The sequence below is a fragment of the Perca fluviatilis genome, chromosome 14 (assembly GCF_010015445.1).
Source record: "Perca fluviatilis chromosome 14, GENO_Pfluv_1.0, whole genome shotgun sequence".
In the NCBI taxonomy this organism is placed as follows: domain Eukaryota; kingdom Metazoa; phylum Chordata; class Actinopteri; order Perciformes; family Percidae; genus Perca; species Perca fluviatilis.
The window spans coordinates 35286426-35302407 of record NC_053125.1 but is presented as its reverse complement, the minus strand read 5'-3'; the positions used below and the strand labels follow the sequence as shown (position 1 = coordinate 35302407).

At 41.6% G+C, this 15982-nt stretch overlaps 1 protein-coding gene across 3 annotated transcripts in view; it reads right to left on the bottom strand.

Annotated features, from left to right (window-relative positions):
* LOC120572790 (zinc finger protein 271-like) overlaps positions 1–15982 on the bottom strand; it is a 53268-nt gene that overhangs the window by 13012 nt on the left and 24274 nt on the right. Inside the window, exons 1-3 of one of the 3 annotated variants that reach the window (XM_039822229.1) lie at positions 12073–12271; positions 11659–11746; positions 10801–10875 (exon numbers count right to left, since the gene is read on the bottom strand). In XM_039822229.1, the coding sequence (XP_039678163.1) occupies positions 10801–10875; positions 11659–11676 (93 nt within the window). In that variant the 5' untranslated portion in view covers positions 11677–11746; positions 12073–12271. Of the gene's footprint in view, positions 1–10800; positions 10876–11658; positions 11747–12072; positions 12272–15982 lie in introns of those variants that run through there. The other 2 variants (XM_039822230.1, XM_039822231.1) reach the window with 2 other exon arrangements.

Genomic DNA, 15982 nt, shown 5'->3' with positions numbered 1-15982 from the left:
CCGCCGCCATCTTGGAACAGGGTCCGAAGCATTCAGATCAACGCTAAAGATGCCGGACTTTTGTACTGCTTAATTATGTTCGATAGAGGAAATGAAAAGAACAAACAGCATGGATAACATTTAACAGGTGACAATGTGTTTTGTGATATATATGCCTTCACCCGCGCAGCAATCTGCAGTCTCCGGGGGGAGGCGCGGAGAGCGCCGCGGCGTGCGGCAGCCGTCTCTTCCCCGGCAAAAACACCGCTTCACCGCGGCTGCGGGCGGTCCCTGCTGATCCAGATCGGACCAGCCAAAGACAGAGGTGGTGATCGGTAGGATCTTACACGTAGTCCACGCAACGAACTGTATGTCGATATCGGGGCGAAGTTCCACTAAGTTTGCCGGCGGCGAGGCGGACGGAAAGAAGCTACAGCCGGGAGCCGCGACCGTCTCCGGCTGCCGGATCTGGAGTCTCAGTGCCCGTTAAAATTACATGTAACGCTTAAATACATACAGAAATAAATAGTGGAGGAATGAGCCTGGACATTTCAGTCTGTTTAAACTTCACCTTGAAGCAGAAACTCTTAGTTCAGAAGGGTGAAGTTTCCGTTTGGACTCAGATCTGTGAACCGATCATAATAAATATTCTTTGTATTAACACATTAATTAGTTTCTTTGTTTTGTAGTCGATAGTTCATCTTTTAGTTTACTTAAGTGGAAGCAGTATCAAGTGGAAGAATGGGACTATAACCTAGGCTTACAGGCATGAAGCATTACATTTTTAACAAAGTAGATTATATTAATATCAAAAGCTTAATTGACCTTTGGAACGAATCACAAATAGCCTATGGAGCTTTGATTTCAAAAAAGTTACTCCTGTTATACAGTATTTAGGTTTACATTTTATTGTTATTTGAACAGCTGAGCATTTAATCATGAACCAGGTGAAGAAACCGGTTTATTATTTATTTGATTTTGCAACTGTTTCTATGAAACTACTTGTGACATGTCATATTTTATTTGGGCTTTGACTGAACATTTGCTCTCAATTCGCGGAAAAAAATATCGGGATATATATCGTATATCGATATTCAGCCAAAATATATCGGGATATGACTTTTGGTCCATATCGCCCAGCCCTACACCATCCCCCACGACACCTCCCTACAGCTACAGCCACTGTGCATCACCTCCACCTCCCTCACCTCAGCAGGGTCCTGGGCCCCCCCACCAATGCCCTCCTTAAAAAGTCTCCACTTCCACCCGCCTACCCACCTCAGTGACGACTCTCTCCATCCACGAGAGGGATGTCAAAAGACTCTTTAGGAGACAGAATCCCAGGAAAGCTGCTGGACCGGATGCTGTCTCCCCATCAAGCTTCAACAACCTACTAAATGTTTCAGGCTGTTTTTCCCCCAGCCTGTTTCAAGTCCTCAACCATTATCCCTGTCCCCAAGAAGCCAAGAACCACAGGACTTAATGACTTCAGACCCGTCGCCCTGACCTCTGTGGTTATGAAGTCCTTTGAGCGCCTTGTGCTTTCACACCTCAAAGCCATCACCGACCCCCTCCTGGAGTTTGCGTACAGAGCCAACAGGTCTGTAGACGATGCAGTAAACCTGGCCCTACACTACATCCTCCGGCACCTGGACTCTGCAGGAACCTACGCCAGGATCCTGTTTTTGGACTTCAGCTCTGCCTTCAACACCATCATCCCGGCTCTGCTCCAGGAGAAGCTCTCCCAGCTTGGTGTGTCTGACTCCACCTGCAGGTGGATCACTGACTTCCTGTCTGACAGGAAGCAGCATGTCAAGCTGGGGAAACACGTCTCCAACTCACAGACCATCAGCACCGGATCCCCTCAGGGCTGTGTTCTTTCGCCTCTGCTCTTCTCCCTGTACACCAACAACTGCACCTCCAGTCACAAGTCCGTCAAGCTTCTGAAGTTTGCGAACAACACCTCCCTCATCGGACTCATCTCCATCAGAGATGAGTCCTACAGGTCGGAGGCTGACCACCTGGTGAAGTGGTGCAACCAAAACAATCTAGATCTCAACGCTCTAAAGACAGTGGAGATGGTTGTGGACTTCAGGAAGAACCCAGCCCCACCTGCCCCCATCACCCTCTGTGGCTCCACAATTGACACTGTGGAGTCTTTCCGCTTCCTGGGAACTACCATCTCCCAGGACCTCAAGTGGGAGCTGAACATCAGCTCCTTCATCAAGAAAGCACAACAGAGGATGTACTTCTTGCGGCAGCTGAAGAAATTCAACCTGCCGAAGACAATGATGGTGCACTTCTACACAGCCATCATTGAGTCCATCCTCACATCCTCCATCACCATCTGGTACGCTGCTGCCAGTGCCAAGGACAAGGGCGTGTCATTCGGTCTGCAGAGAAGGTGATTGGCTGCAATCTGCCACCGCTCCAGGACCTTTACGCCACCAGGACTCCAAGGCGTGCTGGAAAGATTGTGGCTGACCCCTCCCACCCCGGACACAAACTCTTTGAGCCACTCCCCTTCGGCAGGAGGCTGAGGTCCATCAGGACCAAAACCTCACGTCACATGAACAGCTTTTTCCCCTCCGCCACTAGCCTTATTAACAAGGCCCGGAAACCACCCTGACTCTCCACCTGGCTCTTCATGCCACTGTTCTCTCTCTGCTGTAATGCTCTTTGCTCTTTATTTATTTATTTTATTTCTATCTTTATTTTTAATATAATACATACTGTGTACATATACTTATACTGTTTATACCTATACTTATATTGTTTAATATTACATTTAGAGAATGTGTGATGTGCACCAACAACACCAAAACAAATTCCTTGTATTATATAAAAACGTACTTGGTAATAAAAACCCTTTCTGATTCTGAAAAGCGTTTTTTCAACAAATAAACCTTTTATTGTCCCAAAAGAATATTTTGGATCCCTTACAGTCGGGTTTTCGGCCACATCACAGCCATGAGACAGCTCTTCTGAAAATCTTTAATGATATCCACTTAAGCACAGATAGTGGCAGAACTACAGTCTTAGTTTTACTAGATTAAATTCTATTTAAAGAATAGAAATGACCATGTGTCAATAGGTAACTATGCATCTGAGCGTACAAGTTTGACATGTGGAGTTCCCCGAGGCTCCATCCTGGGGCCTCTACTGTTTAATATATACATGCTGCCCCTAGCTAAAATCATGGAAAACAACAACATAAACTATCACAGCTATGCGGACGACACAGATTTATATAACCTTGTCACCCGGAGACTACAGTCCAATACAACACCTGGCCAGGTGCATTGAACAAATCAACGAATGGATGTGCCAGAATTTCCTGAAATTAATAAAGATAAAAAGATAAAATGGAGGTGATCATTTTTGGACCAAAAAATGAACGATTAAAAGTCAACGCTCAACTTCAATCAACAATGTTAAAAACAGACAAAACAAGAAATCTTGGCATAATTATGGACTCTGACCTCAATTTTAACAGCCACATTAGGTCAGTAACTAATTCTGCCTATTATCATCTTAAAAATATAGCAAGGGTAAAAGGACTTATGTGCCAACAGGATTTGGAAAAACTTATCCATGCTTTTATCTTCAGTAGACTGAACTACTGCAACGTTGGTTTTACAGGTATTCCTAAAAAGTCTATTAAACAGCTTCAGCTGATTCAGAACGCTGCTGCAAGAATTCTTACCAACACCAAAAAAATAGAACACATCACTCCAGTTCTGAAGTCCTTACACTGTCTTCCTGTGCACCAAAGAATAGATTTCAAAATACTCATGTTAGTTTATAATTCACTAGACAGTTTAGGACCAATTTACCTTTCGAATCTGCTACTACACTATGAGCCACAGAGATCTTTGAGATCATCAGGGACAGGTCTGCTTGCCATCCCCAGAGTCTGAACAAAAAGGGGGAAGCTGTGTTCAGCTTCTATGGTCCCTACATCTGGAACAAACTACAGCTAAACTGTAGGTCGGCACCTAATCTCAGCTCTTTTAAATCAAGGCTGAAGACCTTTCTTTTTAACACTGCCTTTTCTTAATTCATTTTTGTATTTGAATTTTATTTTTGTATTCATTTTTTTCCACGTATTAACTGTTTTTTATCTGTTACCAATTTGTATGAAATTTTTAACTGTCTTTGTCTTGTGTAAAGCACTTTGAATCGCATTGCTGCTGAATTGTGCTATACAAATAAAATTGCCTTGCCCTACATCTTGCTGAGCCCACACTCTTTTTATTTGCTCTCCACTTTGTTCTCTCTTGATCTTTTTCTCTCTCCCTCTGTCTCTCCCTCCTATCATTCTCTGATAAGGCATGTGCCTTTCTTTGCATATTGTTTGTTTGTGTATGTCATATTTTTGTCTATCCTTGTGTATATATATAAAAAAAATGTAAAAAAACCCCTTTTCCCTTTTTTTTTTTTTTTTTTTTTTTTTTTTTTTTCCTCACCACTCCCTCCTCCCCCCCCCCCCCCCAAACAAAACAAAAAAATTATGCGAGATATGACAAGCATCCACTCAAAAGTGACGATCAAAAACGCACACACGCAATATTCCCTCAACCGAACCTCTCTATCCCTCTCTCCCCTTCCTCACACTATCTCGCTCTTTATCACTTCACACGTCTCATAACCCACATACTAGCCCACACCTCTGATATACCTGACATACACACATGCAACCATTTAACTTGATAACATGGAATATACATATATAAAAAAGGAATTAAAAGAACTTAGAATACAACTTGATGATATTATACAGAAAAAAACAATTTAAAATCCAGCAACTGAAATATAATGGTTTTCAGTACAGTAATAAAGTAAACAGTAAATATTTAGCAAATCTACTCCAGCACAAGAAAAAGAAATCAATCATCCCAGCCATCTTGGACGCCACAGCAAACAATCAAAACCCACAGGATACAAACAACATATTTCGGAATTTCTACAGCAACCTCTATTCCCCTACTCATCAACCTACACAATCAGAAATTGATACCTTCTGAAACAGTGTGACATTACCAAAATTAACTGCAGAACAACCCAACATTCTAGACGAATCTCTTAGCTTCAATGAACTTACCAAAGCCCTCAATAAAATTCCTAGTAACAAATATCCCGGACCAGATGGACTGCCAGCCGAATTCTACAAACACTTTTGGGACATATTATCACCATTATTCAACAGAGTAATCATTGAAATAAAAACTTCCTCCACCATTCCCACACACATGAATACAGCAGACATGACATTACTGTTAAAACCCAACAAAGACCCATCTCACCCCTCTAGCTACCGACCTCTCTCGCTATTGAATACTGACTTGAAAATTATCACCAAAGCACCCAGAATAGAAACAGTCACTTCCACACTCATTCATCCAGATCAGACAGGCTTCATAAAAGATAGACACGCTACAGATAATGTACGCAGACTTTTCAACCTATTCAATATATCTCAAGAAACACAACAGAAAAACATTATCGTCAAGCTTGATGCAGAAAAAGCTTTCGATAGTGTAAATTGGTCATTTTTATTCAGTACACTTCACAGGTTTGGGTTTGGAGAATCATTCATCCACTGGATTAAAACACTGTACAGATCACCCAGGGCCACCATTACCACTAACGGAATCACGTCACAGACACTTCATCAGGGCACCAGACAGGGATGCCCTCTCTCACCTTCCCTCTGCCATTTTCATTGAACCTCTCGCAGCAGCAATACGACAAAACAGCATAATCAAAAGGAATTCAGGTAGCCAACGTACAACACAAAATAAGTTTATATGCAGATGATGTTTTATTTTATTTACAGAACCCAAAAGGTATCACTTAAAGAAACTTTCAATATCATCAACAGATTCTCCCATCTCGCATGACACTATCAACTGGAACAAATCAATCTTACTACCCCTCTCAGATGACGCATGGGATTTTGGAGCTCAGGACACTTCCCTCCACCTTCACACAGGCAACATCAAGTACCTAGGGAATCAGATTTCCCCCAAGCTGTCAGAGCTCTTCACCGTCAACTATACTCCCCTCCTCAGGAAAATCAAAGACGAATATAAACGCTGGTCTAAACACCCACTTACACTCATTGGAAGAATAGCTGCAGTCAAAATGAAAACCTTACCCCAGATTAATTACCTTTTTTATATGATCCCCATCACTCCTACAGACAAATGGTTCAAAACTCTCAATACATTAACAACACAATTTTATTGGAAAAACAAAAAAAACAGAATATCACTCTCAACACCACAAAATAAAAAATAAAAAATCACATGGTGGGCTTGAGGCACCAAACATCTATCACTACTTCCTGGCAAATCAATTACAGTACATGGTTAAATTGATCAATATACATAAGCACAATTACCCGTGGCTGGAACTGGAACAAAACCAATGCACAAACATCCCAATTGCAGATCTCTCCTTCCTCTCACAATCAATCAAATCCAACTTCGGCCAACCCATTACTATCTCCACCACCTATTTGAGAACAACCATTTCATGTCATTTAACACACACAGAGAGATATGGGGTTGGGAGAGAACAGTTCCTTCAATATCAACAACTTAGACTTAAAATCAAAGATAAAATCAGAATCACCAATAACACATTACAACCCTCTCAGCTCACAGAAGAACTTATGAAAATTAATAACTTCAAAAAACTAACCTCCCGGCTATATACAATGATTTCCAACCTAAACACAACAATAACACTCCCAACAACCAAGTGGGAAGCTGATCTGGCCTTCTCTCCCACCCCTGAATAATGGGAACAAATCTGTAAGAATACCTTCTCCATGATTGCTAACACAAACCTGCAGCTTATACAATATAAAGTCATTCATAGGACTCACATCACCCAAAGTAAAATGTTCAAAATGGGCCTAGCAAACACAGGTATTTGTTCACAATGCACCTTAGGTAGCACAGACGAATATCTACACGCCATGTGGCTCTGTCAACCGGTTCATTCATTCTGGATCACGGTCACCGAGACACTGTCCACCACCCTGAGCTACAGAATCCCATCTTCTCCAACACTCTGTCTCCTTTGTGATATCTCCGAAATCCACATCCCGCAAAAATTCAGGAATCCGTTGTTCATTTCTCTAGCGATCGCTAAAAAAGTAGTACTCCAAAACTGGAAATCAAAGAATTCTTGCCACATCAATCACTGGACAAATTTAATCTCAGAATACATCTCAACGGAAAAACACAATGCACACAGAGAGAAGCAAATGTCAGCCTTTGAAGATACCTGGTCCCCATTTCTAACGTTTCTAAATCCAACAAAAATATAACTACAAGCCGTGTACATTACCAGACATATTCCTCCCTCCTCCATTACGTAATACCCCGCCCTCCCTAGTACTTTTACATTATTTATATCATTTAATTATTCTAATTTCCCCTACAGTTATCACTGTACTCATACACACATACACACACTAGCAACACCATCCACACTTATGCACGTTTTTCCAACTCCCTTCAAACACGAAAACCATGATCACCCAAATATGAATCGTAAATCATTCTACCCAATTATTAATAATACGTCCTTGTGTTTGTCAACTGTTCTGTCCAGTCCCGTCTTGTCAGTTCTGTTATTGTCCCGTCTCACTTCCTTCTATTGTTCTGTTCGTCACCTTGTCGCGTTTTATGTGTTATGTGTTACACTTCGTATGTGGCACTTTAAATCCCCCCCCCTGCCCTTATATGGATCCAGGGTCTCACTAAAACAGGGTGAATGGTCACGATGGGGCAACCGTTAATGCAATGTTTTTCAACCTTTTTTGAGCCACGGCACATTTTTTACATTGAAAAAGTCCTGCGGCACACCACCAACCAAAAATGTTACAAAATCACACATTGTAGCCTATTACAGTATATAATGAAGACTTAGTCTCTCAATGTGTTTATACTCACTTAGTGTGAAACCTGGGCCTGTTTAGATGAACACAAAGCTGATATCCTGGCAGGAATTGAAGAAAGGCACACACGAAGCTCTTCCTCGACCGCTCTCAGTCGCTCTCTTTTTTTTGTTTTTATAGCAGTCATGCTTGAGAAGCTCAGCTCACAAAGATATGTTGTGGAAAATGGGAGCAATGCTGAAATAGCTCTGTTTGCCAGAATGGGGAACTCCTTGGCAGCAGTCAACCAAAAACTGTCCAAAGGTAGATCAGCAAAGCTTAGCTTTAACCCACGGTCTTGTCTCAGTTCAGTTAGCCCCTCCTGCTCCTGTAAAGTCATGTCCTTTCCAAAAACTGCTGCTGAGCTATATGGGTCCCTAACCCAGTCAAGGCATTCAGTGGAGGTTGAGGGGAAATAAAATGACAACTTATCCTCAAGACTTTTCAAATGTTTACCTATTATCTCACACAGTGCAGCAGTGTTGGCATCTCCTTTCCATTTCTGGGTGAGTGGGAACATGTCAAGCTTGGCATTTTCCAGATGTTGTTGCCAGAGGTGCACCTTTGAAAGGAATCCATTTATTTTGTCTGTGCTTGTGAGTAGGTTTTCATTTCTGCCTTGCATTCGTGTGTTCAGTTCATTCAGATGCTGAAATATGTCTGCCATGTATGCCAGCCTTGCACACCACTCATCAGATGCAAGCAGCTTTACGTCATCGCACCTCTCATCAGTCAGAAACACTTTAAGTTCCTCCCGCAGCTCATACACACGGGCCGCGCGACAACCATCGGACCTCCGTGTGGAGCAATAAGGCTTTATGCTCCGCTCCCATTTCTTCACATAAAGATGCAAATATGCGGCTTTTCAGAGGTCTGGTCTTGACGAAGTTTACCATGCGCACAACATCATCCAACACAGGAGCTAGGTCTGCTGGTAAAGTTTTGGCGACAAGTGCCTTGCATTGCAAAAAACTGTGTGTAACAATAACATCTGGGTGTCTCTCTTTCACTCTGCTAACGAAGCCTTTGCAGCGCCCGACCATGGCTGCTGCTCCATCAGTGCAGACACTCGTGCAGTTTTCCCAATTAAGTCCTCCTTGTTCAAGATATTCAGTTGTGACCCGAAATATTTCCTCTCCTGTTGTTTTTTCTGGCAATGATTTGCAAAATAGGAAGTTTTCTCTGATGGAGTCTCCATCCACAAAATGCGCCATTGGCCAAGAGTTGAGCATGTCCACTAATGTCCGTAGACTCATCAAGTTGCAGTGCAAATTTCCCACTGATGCGGATCTTTTCCAAAACAGCACAGTCTATGTCTGCAGACATGTCAGAAATACGTCTGGCAATTGTGTTATCTGAGAGAGGGACTCTGGCTACTTCTTTAACCGCGTCAGGGCCGAGCAGCTCTTTCACAATGGCTTTGCAGGCAGGTCATATTAATGTCTCTTTTTTGATTTGGCTACTAGTTCATCTACTAAGTAGCTAGCTTTGAGAGCTCTCTGAGACACATTTGTGGTTTTTCTCATTAACGTTACCTGTTTCTCAGTGTGTTCACGCAGACGGACAAAATAGTCCATGTTCTTGTTTTGAAGTGACGGGTGTTTGGTTTGGAGATGGCGTTTAAGCTTGCTTGGGACCATGGCACTGTTGGATAGCTTTTCCTCACACACCAAGCATAACGGAGTCGGTGCAGTTGGATCCCCGGTGAAAGTAAATCCTAACGAAAGATAACTTTCTTTGTATTGCCTCGAGCTCACTGTTTTTGCTTTCTTTTGACCACCACTCGTACTTCATCTGGGTTAGAATTTTGTCCAGTGCCCAGATCAGAATCAGCATTTTTCCTTTTTAAAAATGTATCCATCGCTGTTGCAGGCTTACATTAATGATCTCGACCCTACTGCTGTCGCTGCCACCTTTCGCGCGTAACAAGGTCAATATAGCGCTATACTGCCACCTAATGACACGGAATAGTATTTAATTGCTCTGCCAGTCATCACATTGCAGGCACAGATGTGCAATAATCAGAAGCGTAACTCAATAAAAACATTTATGGACCAATTAAGTAAAATCAGACAATTTCCCACGGCACACTGGACGATCTCTCACGGCACACTAGTGTGCCGCGGCACAGTGGTTGAAAATCACTGCGTTAATGCACTGAATGGAATTCTAAATCTGAATGTAACATACTGTGTATATAATAAAAAAAAAAAAATACTAATAATATTAACATGAATAAAGACATTTGCATGCGTACCAAAAAAAGAACTAACATTATTTCTTCATTACTTAATCATGTTTGTGGCCCTCCAAATAAATTGCTAACCTGCTCCATCTGGAACATTAATACATAGGATATGATTAATGGTGGCATTACACGTCATTCAGCTGACGCTTTTATCCGACTTACAATTAAGTGTGTTCAACCCTGAAGGTGCAAACTCCAGACAACAAGGAGTAAGTGAAAGTACATTTTTTTTATTCTTTAAATAAGTCAAACTTTTCTTTATCTGAGGTGTAGTCAGAAGAGATGTGTTTTTAGCCTTCGGCATAGGCAACAATCATCTTTGGGACCCCGCAAATAAAGTCAGCCATGCTGTCTATTTAGGCATATCATTTTGGAAAGTGTGTCTGCGTGTATGTATGTATGTATGTATGTGTGTGTGTTACCTGTGTGTGTGTATGTTGTGTACCTGTGTGTGTGTGTGTGTGTGTGTGTGTGTGTTTGTGGGTGTTACTGTGTTGTGTGTGTGTGTGTGTTACCTGTGTGTGTGTGTTACCTGTGTGTGTGTGTGTGTGTGTGTGTGTGTGTGTGTGTGTGTGTGTGTGTGTGTGTGTGTGTGTGTGTGTGTGTGTGTGTGTGTTACCTGTGTCTGCAGCATCTCAGGAACCTCATGATCTTCCTCACTGCCTGGTCTTGTTTCTTCGTCAGGAACGACCCCCTGATGGACAAACAAATCAAACAAACAATCATCAAAATATGTATAAAAAATACCTGCTGTCAAATCTCAACAACAATCAACTCTTAAATTAATCTCCAACTATCGATGTAACTCATTTTTTATGATAAAACAGATTAACATTAAGAAGCCTAATTGACTGATCTTGTCCCCAGGTATTAATGTTTAACTGCTTTATTGTTGTGAATAGAAGCTATAAAATGCATCTGCAGTATACTGTAACTTTGTGTAAATTCAGTGACCCTTAGTATCATTTTGCCAACCCACTCCTTTAATTCTGATTACATTTAATTTAATGCCACCTGTAGTCATATCTTATTTATCAATGTTAAAGGTGGACCACTTTATTTTAAGAGGCACAAACATGAAGAAGTAATGTTTAGGTTATCATGATTACACAACTATAATTCATCACAATATACGAACACTGCTGTGACTGATCAGTATTTTGAAGAAGACATGATCATCATTAATAAATGAGAAATCATGACGATTCAAATACCTTAATTGATGCATTAATTAACGATTGTTCCTGCATTAACTCATGCATGAGATACTATTAATCCTTGTACATTACTGATAGTTTATCAAGTACTACATTAATTAATTCATGTTTTAATGTAAAGTGTTACCAGTCATTGGCCTTAGCAATAAACCAGCTGTTCTTTAATGTATTTTTGTCTATTCTATCTAAAGTAAAGAGGAGATCCATGGAGCATCCAATGACTAAACTAATCCAAACACTTGGAGTCAAAGTGATCTCACCTTTTGTGGAGAACTCATTCTTGTTCTTCAGGGGGAACTAATTCAGACGGACGTCCTGAAGTCAGAAGGGTCTCGTCCCACAGATGAGCTGTGAAGACAACAACCAGAGACACACCATGAGACAGGAGACACTAGAACATCACTATACTCATATACTATCTGCTGATCTACACACAGAGACACACCATGAGACAGGAGACACTCTACACTAGAACATCACTATACTCATATACTATCAGCTGATCAACACACAGAGACACACCATGAGACAGGAGACACTCTACACTAGAACATCACTATACTCATATACTATCTGCTGATCAACACACAGAGAATTATTATTTTTAACACATGGCGCGTGGATCAACAACAAAGGAACAAAATAAAAAGGAGAAGATGATGGCGCTTCCCTACCTGGAGTCTGTCCTAAACCTCCAGTCCCCGTCCTTTCCTGTCTTATTAATATTCCTGTAGTCCGGAAGTGTCCACAGATGGAAAGAATTCCTCCAGGTTAGGAATATTGTCCTGTAGAGTCCATGCTAACTGTCTGCTAACTTCATGTGCCGACCTCGTTCCGTCTCCTCGCGCTGCACCGTGTTCCCGGGTACGTTTGTTTTCTTCACGTTGCTGCCAACACAAAGAAACTATCCCCGCCTTTTTCTGTTTAGTTTTCACCCCGGGACAGCCCCCGAGGTACAGCAAGCGCTCCCACTGTGGAGCGCCAATACGCTGCGTCATCTCTCTGAGCAGCCATCTTAGAAACAGCTCTCATTGGCTATCAACACGTCAATCATGGCAGCTGTAGCCAATCACGTTCCCTCTCCAATGGACCATAGCGTGATAGGAACATCCAATGGGAGCCAGTCCTAATGAATGGTCAACAGAGCTAAGTCCCGCCTCCCAGAGCCAGCAGCCACATCCATGTGATTTATGAGAACAAATATGATCAACAGTGTTTGAATGAATGTTAAAAGGTTTTGGAAGTCATTTTAAGTCTTTAGTATGTTTTTTTATAATAGTTTAGAAGGGAGTAAAAGTATTTAGCAAAATGTGGTCACTTGGAGAGGTTTAGGAGAGGTTGTGGAGAGGTTTAGGAGAGGTTGTGGGGAGGTTATATCATGCTAATCCAGCCCATTTTCAGAAACTAGAAGAATGTAGGTTTCTAATGAAGTCTCATACATGCATTCTGGCCTCCCAGTTCTTCTGTTAGAAGCTTTTCCCTTTGGGGGGGGGGGGAATAGACCAAAATCAGGCAACAGAGGTTAAAGCAGAATGAGCCTCATGCAGCTACAAAGAGACAAACAAGTCTGTTAGTTCTACCTCCATCTGAAGCCCCCCCCCCCCATCCTTACTATCTTCACTACTACACATATGTTTGGATTTAAACTGTTTACATAGTTTTATACCCCTGGACAATAACTGCACATTCCTGCTCTAATGTACACATTCATATCAGACCCTTTCTATCCATCTTCTTATCTTTTTCAATAAGCTGCTGATTATAAACCTCTCTCTGGATGAGAGCATCATATCAGTTGAGTCAGACAGCCAGCAGGTGGCAGCACAGCACCTTCTCTTTCTTTACACATGTTCAGTTCAGCAGGGAACAGCTCACAGCTCTTTAACTTCTGGAGTTTTAATTCAACCGTCACCAGGGCATGAAGTTAACTTTTTTGACCAGCCACTTTGGCCACAGTGACTTTTTACCAGCCAGTTTTTTTTGTTGCCTCATAAAGGTGAAAAACAGGACTTGCTGTGTCTCTATGATCCTGTCCTGTCTTATTCATGGTAGCCTACTCGTGGACATTGTGCCGTCATCACGTGCTGTAGTAGGGGGGCCAGCCTGCATAGGGGTCTGGTGTTGGCTCGTTACACCACTGCATATAAGAGATGATAGGATTGGCAAAATCAGGGGTAGCCTACACGCACCACAACATCAAAACACTGGTGGAAGTGGATCATAACACATGAGTTGTTGCAAAAAAGTTGCAACTTTTTTTGTATAGTTCTTATAAATAAAAAGGAAACTTGTTTTGGGGAGAATAATAATTAGTACTATTAATGAATTACTCTGGGCTGAGATTTTCTAGGAACCTTACCAAAAAGGCTCAGGATGATGATGTTGGTATAATATGAAAACGGCTGGTAAGTGGCTTGTTGATCTTTACATTGTTAGTTAATTCCATCTCCTGGGCTGGGACTCACATTCATACGGTTTCATATTGGACTTTAACTTATCATTGAACTTACAATAAAGTAGCTGTCCTCAATTTAGGTCATCCTGTAGTCATCCTGTAGGTGTCATCTGCGTTATTTCCTGCATCCACTGTGTGTGATTGCGTGTGTGTGTGTGTGTGTGTGTGTGTGTGTGTGTGTGTGTGTGTGTGTGTGTGTGTGTGTGTGATTGTGTGTGTGTGTGTGTGTGTGTGTGTGTATGTGTGTGTGTGTGTGTGTGTATGTGTGTGTGTGTGTGTGTGTGTGTGTGTATGTGTGTGTGTGTGTGTGAGTGTGTGTGTGTGTGTGTGTGTGTGTGTGTGTGTGTGTATGTGTGTGTGTGTGTGTGTGTGTGTGTGCGCGCGTCAGTCGCGGGGGAAACGGAGCAACAGCCCCGCCCGCTGCAGACAGCTGACAAGATGAAACAGCAGCAACTTTAGAGAAAAATGGTTCCAGCGTACATTGATGTTACAATGTGTACATGTTGGCAGGACGGTCTGAAGTGTTTTGACGGTCTTTCGCTGGACGTTTTGTTGGTAAATGTCACAAACCGACTCAATGCATGTGACAAAGAGGGGAGACCAACAGGTGAAAATGCCAATAAAGTGTTTATTGTAAAGTATTAACAAAAGAATCAAAACAGGTGTGGAATCAATGTTATCAGTAGTGTGTGTGTGTGTGTGTGTGAGTGAAAGATGTGTGGATAAATGACATTTGTAACAAAAGAGATCAAATAAACCCAAACCAAAAGATGTGGAGCCTAAGAGAGGGAGAAGGAAGAGAGAGAACAATGAGACATGACTTGCACAAATAGTCTTGGTTGAGGCCTTCCCAGGTGTCCACCAATTAACTGACGACCCCTCCCATACTGCCAGGAAAGCCAGAGAAGCCAACAGCAGGCAGAAAAGGGAGGGGTCGTAAAAACTTGGAAGAAAGACTTGATGCGTTTCTCAATACCAAGAATGCAAAGAACGGACTTGTGTTCTTGGGGAGAATGTTCTTGCTGGTTGTACCTGGAAGAATGAACTCGCAAGTTCACAAGCACACTGTTGACAGTTTTGAGACGATACGTTCTTTCTGTTATTGCGCAACACCTCTAGCACATAGGGCACTTGTTTGCTTTGATGTTGCAAATGTGTGTATTTATAATAAAGCTGACGGTCCTCTTTCATACAGCCTTTGTTATTTTGATTTGGTTTGATTTAAAGTGATTTTAAATTTCACGGGCCAATAACTGTATAAATAACGAGACAACGGCGGGAAAAAAAACCTCATTGTTTGTGATTCACTTTTAATTGAAACCATAAAAGAACGGTGAAATAATTATTAAGATCATAAATGGACCGGGTAAATTTAGCCACTACCGTTGGCATACTTTACCAAGAAGCAGAAGAGGAGGCTTCTGAGCTGAGGAGGAGGCTGCAACTGCATTTGGCTATTTCAGATTTTGTCTCTGGCAATGTAAGTATCATATACATTTTTATATATATGATATACACATAAATTTAGCCTACTTAAAGCATCGTTTATCTTTACAATAATGGACAAAATGGACAAAATAGGATACAGTAGATACAAAATGTTAAGGTAAAAACCATATAATAGGCATGACCATAATAACATGGGTAGTTTGATTATTTATTTGACTAACACATTTACCTATACCAAGAGGTTCAGGTTTCATTTGCAGCTAAAACAAGTTTGATAATCTTCGTACCATAAATAAAGTAACGTTAATGTTTCTTATAGCCTATATTCTAAAATGGACTATAGGAAAACATAAGAAAAGAATGTTAAAAATCTCAAATTCAAAAGGATGGCAATAAGTCCTATTATATATTTAATTACATAATATTAAATACTAGGGCTGTCAGTTTAACGCGTTATTAACGGCGTTAACGCAAACTAATTTTAACGCCGTCAATTTTTTTATCGCGAGATTAACGTTCTTTCGGATCTAGCTAGACCGGAAGCAAAATTACGAATCCCACTATGGCCACGCTAAGACCCGCCCTACGAAGCAGCTTGATTGGTTGCAGTTAGCCGTTTCACCTTGAGTGGTTAAGGTTAGGATAGCTAATTGGTCAGGGGGATAGGACCTGAACAAATG